This window comes from Oncorhynchus kisutch, linkage group LG9, assembly GCF_002021735.2.
Source record: "Oncorhynchus kisutch isolate 150728-3 linkage group LG9, Okis_V2, whole genome shotgun sequence".
Taxonomy (NCBI): domain Eukaryota; kingdom Metazoa; phylum Chordata; class Actinopteri; order Salmoniformes; family Salmonidae; genus Oncorhynchus; species Oncorhynchus kisutch.
In genome coordinates, this window is record NC_034182.2 from 22,115,536 (window position 1) to 22,128,071 (window position 12,536).

The 12,536-nt window shown below is 43.2% G+C and overlaps 1 protein-coding gene across 1 annotated transcript; it reads left to right on the forward strand.

The window, feature by feature from the left end:
• The first annotated feature begins 580 nt into the window (after positions 1–580).
• Positions 581–6,206, forward strand: LOC109896414 (cerebellin-1). Its single transcript, XM_020490667.2, has 4 exons — positions 581–743; positions 1,615–2,346; positions 2,549–2,668; positions 5,670–6,206. Exons 2-4 carry the CDS (start codon positions 2,029–2,031, stop codon positions 5,865–5,867), a joined length of 636 nt encoding a protein of 211 aa, XP_020346256.1. The 5' UTR covers positions 581–743; positions 1,615–2,028; the 3' UTR covers positions 5,868–6,206.
• Positions 6,207–12,536: the final 6,330 nt, after the last annotated feature.

Consider the following 12,536-nt stretch of genomic DNA (forward strand, 5'->3'; position numbering starts at 1 on the left):
TTGGAAGACCCATTTGCAATCAAGCTTTAACTTCCTGACTGAGGAGCCGTCAATCATCCGTTCGATCACATCACGTTGTTCTGAGACTGTTGTCTGACTGGAGATCGTCTCTCAATACTGGCCAGAAATAGAAATAACTAACTGATGGACGGATAAAACAAATGTAATCAACATTTTGTAAGCACGTAAGGTCAAATTACTGATATAGATATTCTTATTCTACTGTGAGAAGTCTATATTCAATTCTTACATTTTTCTAAATCTAAGTGTCTAAATGTGCAACAAGTGTAAGCAAAAATCACCTTTTATCAGTAGCTCAATGGCATTTAAGGGAGTGGGAAAGGATAGAGAATGGAAAGAGGATCTGAGATGATGGAGAGAAGAGGGAGGAGTGTGGAACAGGTAGGCGTTTGTGGGCGAGAGAAAACAGACGATTTATGATGGTTGTGATATGATTAAACGTCTGTTTGAACACAGGGGTTCCCTTACAGAGAGAGAGAGGGGAGGAGATGGAAGGAGAGAGGGTGGGATGAGATCGAGGAAGGAGAGAAAGGGAAGAGAGGGGGAGAGGTGTGAGAGTGGGTGTGTGAGAGAGAGGTGGGGAGTGGGAGAGAAAGTGTGAGTGAGAGAAAAAGAAAGGGAGAGGGAGAGGGAGACGGTGAAAAGAGACAGAGAAAGGGGAATCTGCCTCTTGGGACAGAGTAACTTCCACATCGATACAGGAAATATACTCATCGTAAAAGGTAAGATTTAATATTTCATTTTTTTCACTGTTGTAATTATGTATTATTATTTTTCCTGCTATACACAAAAAAACAAAAACAATTTTCCATGGTAATGTGAGATGTTTTTTTGAAAATGGTTCAATATTGTTGTCATGACATATTTCAATCACTTTACTACTCTTTCATTTATGTTTTCTGTAATGATCTTTGTCAATAAAGAGAACATTTTCCACATGGGGCAAATATAGACGTCTTATGTAAAACTGCTAATTTTGAACTGTGTGTCCTTCACCATCCAATGAGCTTAAAGGAATTTAGACTATGGGGAACAATGGGGAAATGTACAGTTTCTATGTGCATTTTTGTATATGGATAAATATATGGAATTGCAAATACATTGGCGATTACGCATGCGTGCGTCTATGTGCATGTGTGTGTGTGTGTGTGTGTGTGTGTGTGTGTGTGTGTGTGCATGCATGTGTGTGTGTAAAGGAATGAGAGGAGAGTGTGTCCTACAGATGGTAGCTCAGAAGTGATGATGCAGGCCTCTCCTCCTCCCTCCCCTCCCCCTCTCCTGCCCTCCTCCTGTGTCCAGCTGGCTTCTATAGCCTCAGCCCCCTCCCTCCCCCCTCCCTCTTTAAGCCAATCCATTAAACTATCCCTTATTCTACCTCCTCCTCCTTTCCTTCTCATCCCTCAATTCTTTCTCCATCTACACCACCCAAAAATTGAACTATCGTTTACATTTGAGCACTACATTCACTTTAGGCCTGCTTCAAGAGTTTGTCTAGGATACCTTGATATTTTAATGCTGTATACTATGATTCTAAGACTTTAGACTGTCTTCCTCAGTGAATCAATTTCTGTTCTGAATCTTTATCTTTGGCAGAGTCAAGATTGGCCTGTGAAAAACCACCTGACCAACTCCACTGAGACTTGTATTACAAACTTGGCCGTACCTGCAGGAGGTTTGGGTCGTGGCCCAAAGGTGGGTTTCAAGTGATCGGGCATACACCATCCACCATTCAGATTCAGTGGGTTTGGATCAATTGACCATCTGGGATTCAACCTTTCAGAGCCAACTGAAGATTCCGGAAGGATTTAAACTGTGGTCTAGCTGATTGCTGTGTGGTTTAGACAAGACTGAAAAGACAGACATTGGTTTACTGAAATTTGTCTAGTATTCACAAATGATTGTTTCTTTCTACTGAAACTGTGTGCGAAACTGACATTTCCAACTGTGTCAAAATTTAAAAACCAACATCCAAAGAACACCCAAGACCTTACAACCATTTGAGACAATATGCACCGCCTTCCTCTTCCTTGTTCATCTTTGCCCCACCTCATAATAACACTTAACTACGCACTTTTCCTTGGACTAATTTTAATCCTCCAATGGGGTCCCCTGGGGGCCAGAGCTCAGAATGACACTGAGCCAATCGTGTTGGAGGGGAAGTGTCTGGTGGTTTGTGACTCCACCCCCTCGTCAGAACCGTCGGGTAACGCGTTGGGGATGTCGGTGCGGTCAGGGGCCGGTCGAGTGGCGTTCTCCGCTGTCCGGAACACTAACCACGAACCCTCTGAGATGAGCAACCGTACCATGACCATCTACTTTGACCAGGTTAGTGAGACCATACCATGACCCTCCAATAGACTGAATAACTGTGGTCAACTTTTACATGATAAAAAAGTTAACTTTTGTCAACTTTTACCAACTTGTTTCTCTCCCTCTCCGTCTCTCCCCCCTCTCTTTCTCCCTCTCGGTTCTCCACCTCTATCCCTCTCTCTCTCCCCCCACCTCTCTTTCTCCGACTCTTTCTCAGATCCTGGTGAATGTGGGCAGCCATTTTGACCCAGCACGCAGCATCTTTGTGGCTCCCAGAAAAGGAGTCTTCAGTTTCTGCTTCCATGTGGTCAAAGTATACAACCGACAGACAATACAGGTAGGGGTTACACACGAAAACACACATAATATTTCCGCAAATTGATGTATATTTTCTCTCTCTCCCTTCCAGTGGAGGCTCATCAGAGGAGGAAGGGGAGTACCATCCTACTTAGTGGATTTCATAAAAATAAAAATAGTATAACATTCAAAAGTTAGATAATAATACTAAATATATTCAAGTCACCAAGTTATTGATTAAAACACTGTTTTATAATGAAGGTCTACTGTAGCCTCAACAGCACTCTCTGGGGAAGCACCATGATGTAGCCAGAGGACAGCTATTTTCTGTCCTCCTCTGGGTACATTAACTTCAATACAAAACCTAGGAGGCTCATGGTTTTCAGTTTTTACCCCCTTTCTTAGACATACACAGTAATTATGATGGTTGGAGGACGTCCTCCGGATGGTAAGCTAGCTAATTTAGCCTACTCAAACACCTGGCTCAAAGATAGAGCAATGCTATTTATGTTAGGGAGCTGGCTAAGGCTAACCAACACTGGAACTTTTCCAAGTCAAGGTAAGCTTTCGGTTTTGTTCATCTATTGCCACAGATTTGTTGGGTTTACCTGCACGTTAGTTCTAGTAGCTATGTTGACTATGATGTTAGCTAATATGGTGACATTGACAACGATGTAGGCTGTGTGCAGCAGTTAGCGGTTATGCTATGAAAGTTATTTTTGCCTGGCCACAGACAGCTGTTGTGTGGTGCACAGAAGTCCACTAGCGAAGGGAAAAGATGAGAGGAGGAGAGTGCATAGATGCAAGAAATAATTATACAATGAGCAAATTGATGATGCTGTTTGTATGTGGGTGCTTTAAAAGTGATCGGTGTGTGCGGGTGATCAGCGGTGTATTCATTCTGCCGATTATGGTTAAAAAAGATATTTCTAAAATGGAAGCAAATGGAGCAAAACAAGGATAAACCTACCTGAAACTATTGTTTGCAATTGTTTGGAATAATGATTACACCCAATATCCGCTAGATGCAATGTGCAATGCCGTATTGAATGTGTCATTATTCCAAAACATGCATTGTGTTTGCAACTAGGCACTAAAGCAATACTACAAAAAGATGAGTATGTTTGGGGCAAATCCAATACAACACATTACTGAATACCACTCAACATATTTTCAAGCATGGTGGTGGCTGCATCTTGCTTTAGGTATGCTTGCCATCATTAAGGACTGGGGAGTTTTTCAGGATAGGAAACGGAATGAAGTTAAGCACAGGCAAAATCCTAGATGAAAACCTGGTTCAGTCTGTTTTTCACCAGACACTGGGAGATGAATTCACCTTTCAGTGGTGCAATAATCCAAGATGACAGTAAATGTTCCTTAGTGGCCGAGTTACAGTTTTGACTGAAATCTATTTGAAAAACTATGAAAAGACCTGAAAATGGTTGTACGGCATTGATCAACATCCAAATGTTGCACAATCCTGGTGTGTAAAGCTCGTAGAGACACACAGCTGTAATCGCTGCCAAAGGTGATTCCACAGAGTATTGACTCAGGGGTGCAAATATTTATGAATAAAAATTTCTATAAATTTGCAAACACGACTAAAAACAAGTTTTTATTTTCAATATGGGTAGATGGGTGAGAAATAAAAATCAATTGTATCCATTTTAAATTTAGGCTGAAACACAACAAAATGTGGAATGAGTCCAGGGGTATGAATACTTTCTGAAGGCACTGTGCGTTCGTAGGCTACGTTGTAGCAACCTCGTGATGGCTATAGGAAAAAATGTGAGTATCATGTAGTAGCCTAAACCTACCAATGTTACATTGAGCTGGGTGAATGGAATATGAATGACGGTCATCCAAACGACACCGACTGCCACTTCTTCCTTCCTATCTCTCTCTCTCTCTCTCCCTCCCTTACGGACAAAGCGATTTGGGATCACTGCTTTCACTGGTGACCAGGACATGAAGCCTTGTTCACACTGCAGGCCTTAATGCTCAAATCAGTTCTGTTTTTCAAATCTGTTTTGAAATACTGACTGTCCAAACAGCAAGTTACAAGTGACCAAATTGGATTTGTGTGTGTTCAGACAGCAGTAATATGCTGACATGGCTATGCTAGTAACAAGGAGTGTGTGTGCAGTGTTTTAGGCTGATTGCGGATGGTGCTCGTGCTTCCTATAACTCAGAAGTTATTTTTATTGTATTTTTTATTAAACCTTTATTTAACTAGGCAAGTTAGTTAAGAAGAAATTCTTATTTACAATGGCGGCCTACTTTTAAACCCCCACCAGTCAAACCCTCCCCGAACCCGGGCGATGCTGGGCCAATTGTGCGCCGCCCTATGGGACTCCCGATCATGGCCGGTTATGATACAGCCCAGGATCAAACCCGGGTCTGTAGTGCCTTAGACTGCTGTGCCACTCGGGAGGACAATGTAGCAAGCTAAGGTGACAACAATGCCTGCCATGGAAGTTTCCCAGTTGCTTTGAATGTTCAAAATCATAGTGTAAGAGTACTTTTAAAGCCTCACTGGATAAGATGATTCATTTTTCAAAACAAGTACTTTTTGGCAAGCCACAGCAGTCAACTAGTTAGCTAGGTAGCTGTTTAGCTTTCTAGCACATTCACTAATTTGTTTGTAAATAATTAACAAGCTAGTTAGCTACAACATGTTCTTGTCAAACTGTCAACAGAGTAGCTAACAAGCAAGAAGATATGCCAAATAAGAGTTTAAAAAAACACTTGAGGGCAAATAAATCAGATTTGTCACATGGCCAGGAATCAGATTTGTATCGCCTACGAAGGTTGTTTGAAATGTGGCTTTAAATATCTAATTTGTACCACCTACGAAGGTTGTTTGAAATGTGGCTTTAAATATCTGATTCCATGTGCGTTTTGGCTCTTTAGATCGCAGGAAAAAGATTCAAATGTAAAATAATAGTATATGAGTCACTTCAAACTGCCAATGTCAACAACGCTTTACTCTCTCTCCCCCCCTCCCTCCCACCCCCTATGCCTCTATCCCTCTCTCTCAGGTGAGTCTGGTATTGAACGGACACCCGGTGATTTCAGCATTCGCTGGGGACCAGGACGTGACCAGGGAAGCAGCCACCAATGCTGGGTTGGTTACCATGGAGAGAGGAGACAAGGCTTATCTCAAACTGGAGAGAGGGAACCTGATGGGGGGATGGAAATACTCCACCTTCTCTGGGTTTCTGGTGTTTCCTTTGTAGAGAGGGAAAGAGGGAGGGAGAGTAAAAGAGAAAAAGAGAGAGGGTCAGGGGAAAGGCAAGCAAGGTGACACAGGGTAGACATCAAGTAAGGACACAGCTAGGGTTAGGAGGACGAGTGTGTATGTATGAGAGCTACAATGAGTTTACAACTCGCTTTGTATCTGAAAATCCTGAATGCTACGATTTTTGAATGCACTTTTAAATACACTGCTCCATTATTTAAATTATACTGTAGTGTGTACAGTTTATGCTTGAGTATTCATGTAATATGTGTTGGCTTTTGTTGTCTGCATGCAAATAATTGTACGTGCTAATAAAAAGGTTTGGTCATACAGTAAATACGGGATTTTCTTCAAGGTGACTATCACTAGCTGAAACAATTGCTCCTCCTTTTCTCCATTAGGAAGAAAATCTGACCCTGAATCAGTGATTAGGGGAAACTTTCATTTTCTCCCAGCAGTGCATCTGTTAGTCCTGTAAATAGCGCAGCCACCTTCAACGCCCCAAGAGGAGGATTCTGGGTAAGGGCTCATGCGGCTCATCCTGGTGGATCCGGTGACAGATGGGAGTTTTGGCGAGGGCCGTGTGTGTGTGTGTGTGTTGCCAGGAACCTGTGGGGTTCACACCGTACACTGTCACAACCAATTTGTTTCACTGCTCGAATACACAGCGGAGGAATGTTATAAGCACATAGGAGTGCTTTGTTCATTCTTCATAGACGTGTGTGTGTTACCACATAGGAGGGTGTAGCAGAGGCATGTGTTAGCACATATAGGAGTGAGTGATTATGGAATTGTGTTACTTTCAAGCTTAATATATACATATACACTTCCCTATGTTATTGTTGGTACTATATGTACAGTGGGGAGAACAAGTATTTGATACACTGCCGATTTGTGAAAATCACATTGTATGATTTTTAAGTAATTAATTTGCATTTTATTGCATGGCATAAGTATTTGATACATCAGAAAAAGCAGAACTTAATATTTGGTACAGAAACCTTTGTTTGCAATTACAGAGATCATACGTTTCCTGTAGTTCTTGACCAGGTTTGCACACACTGCAGCAGGGATTTTGTCCCACTCCTTCATACAGACCTCCAGATCCCTCAGCTTTCGGGGCTTTCGCTGGACAATATGGACTTTCAGCTCGCTCCAAAGATTTTCTATTAGGTTCAGGTCTGGAGACTGGCTAGGCCACTCGAGGACCTTGAGATGCTTCTTACGGAGCCACTCCTTAGTTGCCCTGGCTGTGTGTTTCAGGTCATTGCCATGCTGGAAGACCCAGCCACGACCCATCTTCAATGCTCTTACTGAGGGAAGGAGGTTGTTGGCCAAGATCTCGCGATACATGTCCCCACCCATCCTCCCCTCAATACGGTGCAGTCGTCCTGTCTCCTTTGCAGAAAATCATCCCCAAAGAATGATGTTACCACCCGCATGCTTTACGGTTGGGATGGTGTTCTTGGGGTTGTACTCATCCTTCTTCTTCCTCCAAACACGGCGAGTGGAGTTTAGACCAAAAAGCTCTATTTTTGTCACATCAGACCACATGACCTTCTCCAATTCCTCCTCTGGATCATCCAGATGGTCATTGGCAAACTTCAGACGGGCCTGGACATGCGCTGGCTTGAGCAGGGGTACCTTGCGTGCACTGCAGGATTTTAATCCATGACGGCGTAGTGTGTTACTAATGGTTTTCTTTGAGACTGTGGTCCCAGCTCTCTTCAGGTCATTGACCAGGTCCTGCCGTGTAGTTCTGGGCTGATCCCTCACCTTCCTCATGATCATTGATGCCCCACGAGGTGAGATCTTGCATGGAGCCCCAGACCGAGGGTGATTTAAAAAAAAAAAAAAAACTGTGAAGGACCTCGGCGTTACTCTGGACCCTGATCTCACTTTTGAAGAACATATCAAGACCATTTCGAGGACAGCTTTTTTCCATCTACGTAACATTGCAAAAATCAGAAACTTTCTGTCCAAAAATGATGCAGAAAAATTAATCCATGCTTTTGTCACTTCTAGGTTAGACTACTGCAATGCTCTATTTTCCGGCTACCCGGATAAAGCACTAAATAAACTTCAGTTAGTGCTAAATACGGCTGCTAGAATCCTGACTAGAACCAAAATTTTTTATCATATTACTCCAGTGCTAGCCTCTCTACACTGGCTTCCTGTCAAAGCAAGGGCTGATTTCAAGGTTTTACTGCTAACCTACAAAGCATTACATGGGCTTGCTCCTACCTATCTCTCTGATTTGGTCCTGCCGTACATACCTATACGTACGCTACGGTCACAAGACGCAGGCCTCCTAATTGTCCCTAGAATTTCTAAGCAAACAGCTGGAGGCAGGGCTTTCTCCTATAGAGCTCCATTTTTATGGAACGGTCTGCCTACCCATGTCAGAGACGCAAACTCGGTCTCAACCTTTAAGTCTTTACTGAAGACTCATCTCTTCAGTGGGTCATATGATTGAGTGTAGTCTGGCCCAGGAGTGGGAAGGTGAACGGAAAGGCTCTGGAGCAACGAACCGCCCTTGCTGTCTCTGCCTGGCCGGTTCCCCTCTTTCCACTGGGATTCTCTGCCTCTAACCCTATTACAGGGGCTGAGTCACTGGCTTGCTGGGGCTCTCTCATGCCGTCCCTGGAGGGGGTGCGTCACCTGAGTGGGTTGATTCACTGTTGTGGTCATCCTGTCTGGGTTGGCGCCCCCCCCCCCCCCCCCCCCCCCCCCCCCCTTGGGTTGTGCCGTGGCGGAGATCTTTGTGGGCTATACTCAGCCTTGTCTCAGGATGGTAAGTTGGTGGTTGAAGATATCCCTCTAGTGGTGTGGGGGCTGTGCTTTGGCAAAGTGGGTGGGGTTATATCCTTCCTGTTTGGCCCTGTCCGGGGGTGTCCTCGGATGGGGCCACAGTGTCTCCTGACCCCTCCTGTCTCAGCCTCCAGTATTTATGCTGCAGTAGTTTATGTGTCGGGGGGCTGGGGTCAGTTTGTTATATCTGGAGTACTTCTCCTGTCCTATTCGGTGTCCTGTGTGAATCTAAGTGTGCGTTCTCTAATTCTCTCCTTCTCTCTTTCTTTCTCTCTCTCGGAGGACCTGAGCCCTAGGACCATGCCCCAGGACTACCTGACATGATGACTCCTTGCTGTCCCCAGTCCACCTGGCCATGCTGCTGTTCCAGTTTCAACTGACCTGAGCCCTAGGACCATGCCCCAGGACTACCTGACATGATGACTCCTTGCTGTCCCCAGTCTACCTGGCCATGCTGCTGCTCCAGTTTCAACTTCCACCTGACTGTGCTGCTGCTCTAGTTTCAACTGTTCTGCCTTATTATTATTCGACCATGCTGGTCATTTATGAACATTGAACATCTTGACCATGTTCTGTTATAATCTCCACCCGGCACAGCCAGAAGAGGACTGGCCACCCCACATAGCCTGGTTCCTCTCTAGGTTTCTTCCTAGGTATTGGCCTTTCTAGGGAGTTTTTCCTAGCCACCGTGCTTCTCCACCTGCATTGCTTGCTGTTTGGGGTTTTAGGCTGGGTTTCTGTACAGCACTTTGAGATATCAGCTGATGTACGAAGGGCTATATAAATACATTTGATTTGATTTGATTTGATTTGATTGACCGTCATCTTGAACTTCTTCCATTTTCTAATAATTGCGCCAACAGTTTTTGCCTTCTCACCAAGCTGTTTGCCTATTGTCCTGTAGCCCATCCCAGCCTTGTGCAGGTCTACAATTTTATCCCTGATGTCCTTACATAGCTCTCTGGTCTTGGCCATTGTGGAGAGGTTGGAGTCTGTTTGATTGAGTGTGTGGACAGGTGTCTTTTATACAGGTAACGAGTTCAAACAGGTGCAGTTAATACAGGTAATGAGTGGAGAACAGGAGGGCTTCTTAAAGAAAAACTAACAGGTCTGTGAGAGCCGGAATTCTTACTGGTTGGTAGGTGATCAAATACTTATGTCATGCAATAAAATGCAAATTAATTACTTAAAAATCATACAATGTGATTTTCTGGATTTACCTATGATAAAAATGACAGACCTCTACATGCTTTGTAAGTTGGAAAACCTGCAAAAACGGCAGTGTATCAAATACTTGTTCTCCCCACTGTATGTATTTGGACAGTGATGCTAGAATGTTAAATTTGTCTCTATACTCCAGCATTTTGGATTTGATATCAAATGTTTCATATGAGGTGACAACATGTACAAATGTCACCTTTTATTTGGGGGGTATTTTCATCCATATCTGATTTACTGATAAATTGTTTTTAAATAATAATACATTTGATTTGTATAGCACATTTCATTACAGAGTGATGTTAAAGCTCTACTTTATTTTATATACAGTACAATAAAAACAACATTAATTTAGAATCAAGGCAGGTAAAATAGCAATAGTGGGCTAGGTGCTAAATACATTTTTAGATAGGGAGTAAGACTATAAAAAAGGCTGTCTGTATAAGTAGGTTTTAAGGCCCGTTTCAAAAGTTCAGAGAGCAATCCATAGGCGAGGGACAAGGGAGCAGAAGGCTCTTCCCCCATAGTTCAGAGACGTGTCTTCAGGACTTCTAGCGCATTACCATAGTCAATCCGAGAGAAGATGAAGGCGGGGGATGAGTTTCTTTGTTTTTAAGATGGAAATGATGTTTTACATATTTGTTTTAGGTGGGTATCGAAGGCCAGAGAAGGGTCAAACTCAACTCCTAGGTTGGAGATGACAGAGGACAGGTAGCTGAACTGGCCGTTGATTGTAGGGCAGATGTTTCCACCACTGGTGACCTGCTTAGATGTCCCAATAAGTGTAGCCTCAGTCTTGCTACACTAATGTCCTCTGGGCAGCTGCTGAGTTTTTCTAGGGCAGAGATGTTGTCCGGTTTGGTGTTAATGTAGACCTGGGTAACGTCAGCATAGTAATGGAAGTTGATGTTATAATCTCTGAGGATTTGGCCGAGGGGGAGCATGTTCATAAAAAATAGGATATGCCCCAGCACTAACCCCTGTGGTATGCCGCATGGGACTGCAGACTCCTCTAATCTGGACTCCCCATTAGTTATGTATTGCTTCCTTTTAGAGAGGTAGGTGGAGAATAGTGGACGAGTAGGCTTATATGTCTTGTTAGGAAGCCTCTTGCGTAGCTGATTGAGATGTTGCTCTCCAGAGTGCACTGAGCTGTCTCCCGACAATTTTGCGCATTCATTGTTTTATTGTTCTAGTTTGACATTTGATTGTTTCTTTTTTAGCAATTCCCAATTACACACAGTATCTCACCAGTAGTAAATGTACCTTTAATCCCTGTCATTTGGTGACATTAGTTTCTGTTAATACATGGATTAATTAGGCCTACAGTAATTTACGTTGTTGAATTGAATTGAATCTATTTGGGTAATAGACATATACAACAAAATGTACAATGTGGACCCAGAGGATAGCACTTAACAAAGTATTGATTCAATTGTTTCCAAATTGGTCCTCGGTGGCAAAAGTAATACCCCATTGAATGATTAAAAGGCAAGAGGAAATTACAAACAACCATAAATAAATACATTTATATTGAAATCCTTGAAACTGGCACTATTCATTGCACTTTTCCCTAATCTTAAAAAACAACCTATTCATTGCACATCATCACTAAACTAGGAAACAATCTGTTTATTGAATATCATCCCAATCTTTCAAATAAATGCTAAATGCATGCTCTTCAACTGATCGCTGCCTGCACCTGCCCGCCCGTCCAGCATCACTACTCTGGACGGTTCTGACTTAGAATATAGGGACAATTACAAATATCTAGGTGTCTGGTTAGACTGTAAACTCTCCTTCCAGACTCACATTAAGCATCTCCGATCCAAAATTAAATCTAGAATCGGCTTCCTATTTCACAACAAAGCATCCTTCACTCATGCTGCCAAACATACCCTTGTAAAACTGACTATCCTACCGATCCTCGACTTCGGCGATGTCATTTACAAAATAGCCTCCAACACACAAATTGGATGCAGTCTATCACAGTGCCATCCGTTTTGTCACCAAAGCCCCATATACAACCCACCACTGCAACCTGTATGCTCTCGTTGGCTGGCCCTCACTTCATATTCATCGCCAAACCCACTGGCTCCAGGTCATCTATAAGTCTTTGCTAGGTAAAGCCCCGTCTTATCTCAGCTCACTGGTCACCATAGCAGCACCCACCCATTAGCACGTGCTCCAGCATGTATATTTCACTAGTCACCCCCAAAGCCAATTCCTAATCAGGCTGCCTTTCCTTCCAGTTCTCTGCTGCCAATGACTGGAACGAATTGCAAAAATCACTGAAGCTGGAGACTCATATCTCCCACACTAACTTCAAGCATCAGCTGTCAGAGCAGCTCACAGATCATTGCACCTGTACATAGCCCATCTGTAAATAGCCCATTCAACTACCTCAACCCCATATTGTTATTTATTTTTTTGCTCCTTTGCACCTCAGTATCTCTACTTGCACATTCATTTTCTGCACATCTATCACTCCAGTGTTAAATTGCTACATTGTAATTACTTCGCCACTACGGCCTATTTATTGCCTTACCTCCGTAATATTACCTCATTTGCACACTCTGTATAAAGATTTTTTTATATTGTGTTATTGACTGTACTTTTGTTTATTCCATGTGTAACT